General features: G+C 34.8%; 1 protein-coding gene and 1 long non-coding RNA gene across 3 annotated transcripts in view; both read left to right on the plus strand.

Moving 5' to 3' along the window:
• LOC116431292 (uncharacterized) overlaps positions 1 to 4,046 on the plus strand; it is a 76,783-nt gene extending 72,737 nt beyond the window's left edge. For both annotated transcript variants that reach the window (XM_076371050.1, XM_031986469.2), the window contains exon 7: positions 265 to 4,046. In XM_076371050.1, coding sequence (XP_076227165.1) covers positions 265 to 545 — 281 coding nt within the window. In that variant the 3' untranslated portion in view covers positions 546 to 4,046. The remainder of the gene's footprint in view (positions 1 to 264) is intronic.
• A 1,845-nt stretch (positions 4,047 to 5,891) lies between these two features.
• Positions 5,892 to 9,368, plus strand: LOC143174938 (uncharacterized). The gene is made up of 2 exons (XR_012999473.1): positions 5,892 to 6,814; positions 9,070 to 9,368. It is a non-coding gene; the product is annotated as an uncharacterized LOC143174938 (long non-coding RNA).
• The last annotated feature ends 573 nt before the right edge of the window (positions 9,369 to 9,941 follow it).

Below are 9,941 nucleotides of genomic sequence, written 5' to 3' on the forward strand. Positions count from 1 at the left end.
GTAAAATTCTCACTGTTAAAGTCATAAATTTAATTTGCAAACCAGACATAATCTACTTTCAAAACAAACGGTTCAACTATTAGAATTCTCACTGCACCGTCAAATCAAAATGTTCCATATCAGCGAAGCTTGTTCAAAGCAAGCGGGTTTCGAAATAACAGGCGGTATGAAGACAGGTCGAGGACAAACGCAGCTGGAAATCGTGCTAAAAAGTTTCGCGACAGGTGTTCCATTCCAGTGATCGCATTTTGTGTTCTTTCGCAGAGGGGAAACAGCTCGCTACATCTAGGGAATGCAAGTTCATTGAGACGTCTAGCGGTATACAGCACAACGTGGACGAACTTCTAGTGGGCGTCCTCAAGCAGATCCGGCTACGAGAGACGCGCGATAAGAAGTTACGGCGGCAGGGCAGCAAGGGAAAGATTCTTTCGAAGCTTCACGGCAGCAAGACCGCTCTCAGCTTAAACCTCGCCCGGGAAATACTGAGCAAGATGTGCTTGAACGACAGCAAGAGCAAGAGTTGCGAAAATTTGCATGTGCTCTAAAAATAGTCGCGCACAATACCGATAATCTCGGCACGAATAAGTCCGACTTTATTTTGCGACCGTTTTAACCCTTTGCACTCGTATGTCGTGCTGGATAATGATAATACAAATTTATTATAGAACGTTGGCAATTGTTTTGAGAAGTTCAACACTTTAATAGATTATAGGAATTAAATTTTATTATAAAAATAAATAAATAAAATAAATATAAAACGTTGAATTCTACCAGTGTAAATTACTTTAATTCATTTCCCAAAAAATAAATACAAGTTTACACCCAAGACATTGAAAATACGTCGAGTGTGAAGGGTTAAATATCGAGACGCTGGAATACCAAATGGATCACGACTTTTTGACAATATATTAATGTTAACGATTTGTCGGAAGCAGAAAGAATATTGTTTGTTGAAAGTATTGAGAGAGTCATCTAAAATTAGAATCTGAAATATGCTACTTGTTGTAATGAAACTGGATAATTTATAAGGAAATATTAATTCATTTCGAGGGGGCTAAGACTCTAATGAAGATTTTATTATGTTTTAAGATAATCTTTATTTATTATTTTAAGATGTTATTTTATTGAAAGCCAAATTTCCCGAAAATTTAATGTGATTCGAATTTTTTAAAAGTGGATTATGTAAAAGTACAGAGAAAACTTGATGTTCGTTCAAAACTTCAATTTAATGGATAAGATTCAGAGGGTCTACCTCCGGATCGCGCTATTTAAATTAGAGTATTCTGCCACATGTGTGCACCTGCGAGTATTTACTTCACAAGTTCAATATTCCTAACAGCAGAATTAAAATTTCGATCTAAGGAAAATTAATAATATACACGTTTGTTAAATTCCGTTTCATATTATCACTGCAAGTCTAACTTGTCATGAAACAAGAGATTGAAATCTACAAACCGATGCACTTTTAACCTTTCAGGTACTGCTGGACTATCAACGGAGCTGTTTAGTTGTACCGCAGAATTCGACGCAGAATGCTCGTTAACAGTTCAGTACTGCAATTTGTGTTTGATAATGCTTTTTACTCCTTAGTACGTTAGTTAATTTATTTTCTTTTTTAAATAGAACAAGGCGACATGAACATATGTGCTTTAATAATTAACCCGTTTGCTACCAGCATTTCTTTCAATAACAGACGCCGTGGCTACAATATTTTAACTCTTTGAGTGTTGAATATTCCCAGCCGAAATGTTCCATATGGACGGAATATTTCTTTGCTCATTTGAAGACCGATGAATTATGTCAATTCATACAATTAAGTAAATTCTAATTAAACTGGAATTGTAATTACTCAGTTTCACCAAATTGAATAATGCTAAGAAACGCGTATATTAACACTGAAACTATCAGATGGGTTACAATGATTCACTCCTGATTTCTTCTTTTTGCAATTATTAAAAAGATAACAGATGTTTCTCTGAGAAATTATTAAACAAATTGATTTAGCAATACACAAACTGAGTTGTAAATCACTTAAAGTCTCGATAGATGCACTCTTGGAGCTTCTATAGAGAAACTACAATAACTCAATTCAACTGCTCGGCAGTTTTAGTATTAATTACATATACTCATAACTGTCACTACGACATGTGTAAGATGAAAAAGATCGAAAAACACATATATGCACCCATAGTCCACAGCGATGACTTTCGTCGGACATATATACTCGTTCACAGCACTCAAAGGGTTCAATAAACATATCGTTTTTATAAAATACAAATTAGAATCAAGAAAAAAAATCTCCGCCACTTCCTGCACATTATACCATGCGTTACAATATTAGATGAAAACATTCGTAAATGTAATTTACTCTTCTTTGCACAAAATATGAACATTGATCGTCGCAAATATGCGACGATGGTAGCGAATGTGTTAATGGTACAACTTAGTATAATATATTTTAAAATACGGTGCGATATGTAGTCACAATTTTGACACTTGTACCGTCCCCTTCGTCTATCATTTTTTGAATACACGATGCAGTTCCAATGGAGCATCTTTCAAAGATGACATTCGTGAAAACCACTTCAATGGCTTGCAGTACTTAAGAGGTTAATGGAACAACTGAAACCGTCGCTTTACTGTTTACATATCACAGCTGAAGGATTCGTGTATTTCGAGTTTTCTTAACGGGTTTGTAGCAATTTAACATTAGAACTACCGAACATTTAATACAATTAATATGTAGTTTCTATAACAATTGTAACAATAGATTATTTCCAATTTCTTCGGACATTCAATACGGTATTCAAGTGAAATTATTTATTTTCAAAATCATATCGAATGTTCAATGCTTTTAAAGCTTTAATAATTGCAAAACAAAAAACTGGAAACCAGTCATTTTGACTAGTACGATAGTTCTAGTGTTAACGACTCGAATTCCGATCGCAAATCGAATTTCAACGAAGTCGATTTTAAGGGAGCGTCATTGAAACGTTCGACACGTTCCCAGCAAATGAAAACGATCGTTCGAAGTTTAATCGTAAAGTTTCACGTAAAACTTTGATTCCGCAAACGCACACGCATCGGTTTCGATTCTATTAGTTTCGGTTTATCGATTTCCGTGTTATTTTGTCGTCACTTAACGTATTCAGGCCTACGTGGTCTGTCCTAGAAACACGATGGACACGCAAACAAGGAAACCTTTCACCCTTCCAATCATGCCCCGTACCTCGAATAATATTTGCTCTGCCTTCGGCTTGCTCGCCAGTGGTAAGTAAACACGGTACGCAATCGTAGGGAACAGGTGGCAACGAGTTGATCATGCACACTTCGACGCGTGTGGCTTCCGACGACTTAGAAACGCGGCTTATGGAAAGAAAATCGGCTGTTGGTAACGCTGACGACGTGCCTATGCTGATTATAGGGAATGAGGTAATTGTATTTGAGTACCACCGGACTGTTACATTTTTCGGTCAATAAGGAATTATGTAACGCGTCATAATGTTTGCTAATACGTTGAACTTCAAGTACCTATATTATTAGACTCCTGATAGAACTTTAACACGTTCGCGACCACACATTACATATGTATGTATATGTGACACATATATGTAACAGAGAGTCGTTTAGAGAAATCAACGTCGCGTATGCTTGACGCTCTTGATTACTGCTGCTATGATGAAATTAACATATATTTGGCGCATGGTATAACCTACTGTCGCGTTGGTTATAACAGAATATTAGTACATATATGTATTATTAATTTGAAAGTGGTCTAACAAGGGAAGTTATCGAACCTGGAAATTCCAGAAATTATGAAACTTTGTGTGTAAGTAGAGTAAGTCAAGCCTAATACATTGCAATTTTTTCGGGTTGTATTTTACTTTGAACGGGTGGAACCACTTGATAGAGATACAAATTTCTTTTCCCGCGGATTATCTTGAGAAAGGTAAAGGATAACGAAAAAAGTTTAAACAAAAAATACATTGTTCTTTCATGTCTATAAAATTGTAAAATAAAATTTTCAAATCAATCATTTTCAAAATTAAAGTTTTGAAAAATTTGAACTTTTGAAACATTTTATTTTACAGTTCTATAAACGTGAAAGGGCAATGTATTTTTTGTTTAAACTTTTTTCGCTATCTCTTACCGTTTTCAAGATAATCCATGGGAAAGAAAACTTTACGTTTTTTGAAGGGGTAACTTCACCGTTTCAGAATGAAATTCGGCATGAACAAAAATTGCAATGTATTAGGCTTCACTTACTCTACTTACACACAAAGTTTCATGATTTTTTGAATTTTCGGATGCGATAACTTCCTTCGTAAGTTATGTATGTTCAGTTTCAAGATACCTAAAAGTTTGTTTGAATAAATTAAAAAATATTTGTACACTATTGTACGTAACAGAATATTTCAGAAGATATTTAGTCTTGAAAAATAAGAATGTATTATGACTGTATAACCTTGTGTGTAACTTGTAAAAAGATATAATTTTGAATTCATGAAATGTCTGAGTCCACTTTCAAAATTAGGGGTATGTATGACATTTATATAAAATACTTTGCTTGATTTATTTGCTATGTTTTACACGTGTAAAAATTGTAAAAATAACATATCATGTGAAACAATTGTGAGAAAGGCACGGTCTACAGCGAGGGTATTTCGAAAACGACTGTGGAACAATGCAGCCAGCCACCAGTTTTCTGGACAAAACTCAATAACTTAAAAAGTATGAGTGATACAAAAAAAATGCTTTAGATAAAAATTGTAAGGTATAGAACTAAACATATATTTTGTTTACATTATGGGGATATTATGAAGTCTTTTAAATGGCAATGAATATTTTGCGTTTCGATTACAACGTTATATAAATAAAGAAACGGAATTTATTTGCACAAAATTATTATTTTTTCAATGAAAATCATTTTGTATAGCAGGGACCACTTAGCTACACATTGATAACCTTCAATATTCGTTATGTGTGTAGTCGAATTTTGGGTCGCACTGTGCGTGGTCGCGAACATGTTAATAAACAGATGCATTTAAAGATAAATTAAGTTACTTTATATATTTTTAATTTAAATTGTGTCAGATTAATTTTGTCCTACGGAATCTACGAAATGGTTGAATTTTTGGAGACAGTTGTCTCTGCAATATGAAACGTTTGCATTTAAACTACTGAAACATTAATAAGCAGAATGTATTGCTATTAGACTGCCGATTTTGTGCATTTATATACGCCATTTCGTGAAACACAATGCATAAAGTAAGGATTTCTATGACATTTGATATTCACCTTCGTTTTCTGTTTATCTAGGACAGCTATCCATTAAAGTAATAAATGTAAATTTGAATCTTCGTAAATATTGCTAGATTTTTTTCCATGTTAAACAAGGTAAATCATCTATGAAGATTAACAGCTGATTGCAAAAACTGTGACTTATAACTACAATCCCGGGCAGGAAATCAAAGCGCAGTCATCTTAAAAAGTGATTTCGGACTAATATGCGGCGCAACGGGTTCGCGCGCCAATCTTTGAAATTAGAATCGAAGACGAATGGGACAGGAAACCTGCGCGTGGATAAATTTGGCGGCTAGTGTTTCTACGCGGTTCAATTATTTATTAGGGTCTAATGGATAGCACATGTCTCTTGCTCCCTGTGTTGCAACATGCGAAGACATTCCTTTACAGAGTGGTTCTTATACGGAGTGCAATAGAATTGATTGCAGACGCCTGGTACGTGCATAGATTTTACACTATGTACTGCACACGTACACGTTCGTGTCAGTCGTGACATACATCGGTAAATATGAAAGAATGTATCGATCGAATGAAATTTTATAAACAGTGCAACCAGTGGATTTAACTTCAATTAATTATATTTTCATTGCATAAAGTCTCGATATTGTTGGGGAAACATGAACTTTATTGTGTGCAAACAATTTGAAACGTTTCTTCCATTCTTTCTTTCCATGACTTTCTTTTTATTCTGCATATGCATAAAATTGGCAGTTTGTTTGTTGCATTACAAAATTTAGAGAAGATTTAATTCATATAGGAATAATCTATTCTTTTTGGAACTTTTTATAATACTGCAGAAATTTCTAGATGAAGCCAAATTGTACAAAAAATTCTAAAACATTAGAAACGATGTAAACTATGCATTTATACCTTGTTGATTATATAATTCAATTATTTATTTACAGCTTTTCATTGTAATGCTCGGTATGTACTGCTAATATGACCATGACCGTTCTCAAATGTTAATAGAAACTAAATATGAAAAAACTTATCTATCTGTTGACTTTCGTCCGCGGATCTCTGATGATCACGATAATTCTGAATTTACAATGAACTGACCTCAAATAAATATTTTCCACTGACTAAGACAAACAATGTCGCCAATCGTTGGCTACTTCCGAATCGAATATGATTCGTGTCAAAACGTGTTTCGACATTCCACGATGGGTTCGATTTCCGAAGTGCTGGGACGGAAGGTAGTTTCCCTTTTTCTAATCATCATTTTGCCAAACAAATCGTTTACATCTCAAGGTTTCGCTTCGAAAATCGAGCCAATGGCTGTCGAAATCGTCCCCTCCTTCTGCTGGACGCTGGTTTCGTCCGATTATGACGCTGGTCGTCCTCTCTAATTTCGTACAATATGGAAACGATACTATATTCTGTATAAACGTAGTATATTGTAGAGATTAAGCAAGTATATTATCGCGAGAAATCTCTTCACGGTGTGTTTGGACCGTCTTCGTGGTTTTGACTCGTCACTCCGCGCGATTAAGCAGTGTAATTACTCTATGTAGGTATTACAATTTTGCAATAGTTTTCGTCTAAAACATGATAATTGCAGTCCAAACGAGCTCGATTACTTCCTAATCACAATTTATTAATCCTTTAGAGACGACGTATGTATTGAAGTCACTTTTATTTTGTTTAACTATCCAATTAACATTTTCTGCTGCATTTTTAAATTAAAGATATCCATCAAGAAGTATCAGAAAGTATAAATTAATAACAGATTACAGCAACATCTTAACACACCGTTGGTCATATGAACAGAAGTCGGCAATGAGTCGTCTCTGAAGGGTTAACCCTTTGCACTCAGTTTGATGCAAGAAAATTATGAAGTCTCACAACTAGTATTCAATTTTTACGATTGTACGATTTCTCTTTATGTTAGTCGTAATAAGTGTAATCGGTGTATTTCATCAGAAAGTGATGAATATTATACCGGAAAAGAATTTTCGAGTGCAAAGGGATAGAAGTCTCGTTGATAGTATTTACACTGGTCCATGGAAGTATTTAACCAGTGAACTGCGTTTGGCGAGTGTACACGTTATCGTAAAAAACTGAAAATGATACTAATTCTTTCAACCATAAATTATTTATTTTTGTAGATAAACATAATTCTTTTTCATTTTCCTTTAGTTTTTCGTTACAATATATTATAAGTGCATTTGCCCTTCGTTTGACGAGTATATACTTCATTGTTTGATTTTAATATGCACACAGTGAGAGTGATTTTTGAAACTAAATTTCACAGTTAACAGGTTACAATCGATATGTTTTAATTTAATAACAATGGACATCTCAGACGTGTGTCGTTCGATTTCAATGAAATGTGTATACATTATTCTCACGTATATTACAAACACATGGAAATTTCAAAATATTTACTATCCGGTGAGTGTAACATGTCCGTTATAAATATATCGATTTTAAATACATTTGTGGGCCATGGAAGCTCTGATCTACACACAGCGAATTTCACGAAAAAGCTACTTTTCGAATCGATAAAATACGTTTTTCAAGCTATTAGGCACGATAACACTTGAGATAATGTAGATCGTTCCACACATGAGCGTTGTAAAAGAGCAAGAGAAAGGAATTGAAAAGGATGATTTCTGGTAGCATAAAAATGTAGCTCTCGTGGATTTTATCGTAGCCAGTAAAAGGTCGGTTTAATCGTTTCCATTGAACGTCTGTGTCATTTCGCTAAAACGCCGCGTTTTTTCCAGCTGTGCTACGCTCGATCGTTTCTTTTTCGATTTTGCCACTGAAACGTGGTTCCAAACTATTTAGACTGTTAACTTCGCGCGAGTATCGATAAGGTTATTGAACGGACAGCGTTCAATCGAGTAGGGACGGCCTAAAAACGTACAAGACGGGGTGGATGCATCCTCCTCGTCGGTATATGTGTATGTAGACTTTATTATATCGTTGTTCTTGTTACTTTCAACAGAACACGGAGAATTATCGATAACGCTCGAAACTGTTGCAACCATAAGCCGAGGATCTGCAAGTTATATTAGCGCTTCGCATGTCGAACAACGGTTTCTAGTAGAGGAGCGATTCGTTCGTCGGTTGTGTTTAATCGTAGATAGTATTCCCTCATGCGTTGCAAGAATAACATCATCGTTTTTTCATTTTCCGGAATAAAAATTTAACGACGAAAATTCGTTGTTTCGTGAAAATCATTCCGCGATAATTATAGAAACTACGACACCTGATCGCCGAAGAAAGTTTTGTGTATTGTTAATACTCATTGTCAGTTGAGTACTTAGTACGATGATAACCAGAAGCTGTTAACCAGAGTCATCATGGACGCCTCGGAGGGTTGGTCTATTTTTATATGCGCAACACATGCTCCATCGCGATCTCTTGTCCGTATGATCGACATTTTTCTACTTTTTGAGAGCGATACAGCTCGAGCGCGAGAAATCCGTGCAGGAAGCGACAGTATTTCTATTAACCTGTTAATAAGGAGACTCTTATTAGATCGTTGATATTCTTATGAACACTATTAAATGCAAATGGCAATGATTTAATGTAGTTTATTCCAGTGACATCTTTATAAGCACTCTTAAGTATGAATGAAAATTATATGAAGTGATTTATTCCGAATATATGTTTGATATAAACGCATGTCTGATTTATATTACTAGGAGTATGATAATATTTAAGATCAAGAGTTTTCTGACAAATAAATAAGAAATAGTTAAAGGATGTAGATGACTACAAAAGACAAGATAACTCGTATTTCTCCGTTAACAGGTTAAAAGACAGATTCTCAGTTCTTCTATCGTTAACCACGGAAAAAGAAAATAGGAGAAAGAACGAAACGAAATTCTGAAACACAATGGTAAATGGACTGAGACGTTCCTTATCGAGATTTGGAGGGAATAGCAACTCGGTATCGTTGTCGTTTCATCGTTTCGCAGTTCCTTTCGCGGACAGCCCCTGCACGCTCGCACGACAATCAAATTATTTTGTTAATCATCGTATTGTACTGGATCTCTGTCGTAGAGGTTAGACTTTAGATGTGTATGTCAAAATAAAAGCAATATACGCAACTGGGGCTTTTGTATGTTCTTTCCTTTACCTTTATTTCCTAGTGTGTCATACAATGCGTAATACTCAGTGCATGATTTTAGTAGGTTTGAAATATGAGAAATGAAAATAGAGGAAAACACGAAAGAGAAGGAAAAATGTCTAGCTAGGTTTCCTCCTATTTCAACCTTGATGCCATCCTTACTCTAGTTACACAATCCACAGAATTTTGCTTGAATAAGGAATTTCAGTAATTTTGAGTAAACGTCAGTGAAATTTTTTATATTAATACACTGGTTTTAGTATTTTATTCATTAATACACTATTCGGTTGGGGAGTACTGAAATGTTTGTGATAGTTTGTGAGAGTGTTTGTACGAGGCTTATTTAATGAATGCATATGATCTTACGAATGTTTGTAAATGAAATTGTATAAATCTGTTAAATAATGATTTGATAATTTGATGAATGATTTCTGATTGCAATGATTTAAATATTGTTGAATTACTAATTGACAAATGACGTCCGACTGTGTTGCACAAGTAGATACATATTTACTGTCGATGTCCGGTTGTTCACATGCGTTTGAAAATTATT

Source organism: Nomia melanderi, chromosome 9 (assembly GCF_051020985.1).
Source record: "Nomia melanderi isolate GNS246 chromosome 9, iyNomMela1, whole genome shotgun sequence".
Taxonomy (NCBI): domain Eukaryota; kingdom Metazoa; phylum Arthropoda; class Insecta; order Hymenoptera; family Halictidae; genus Nomia; species Nomia melanderi.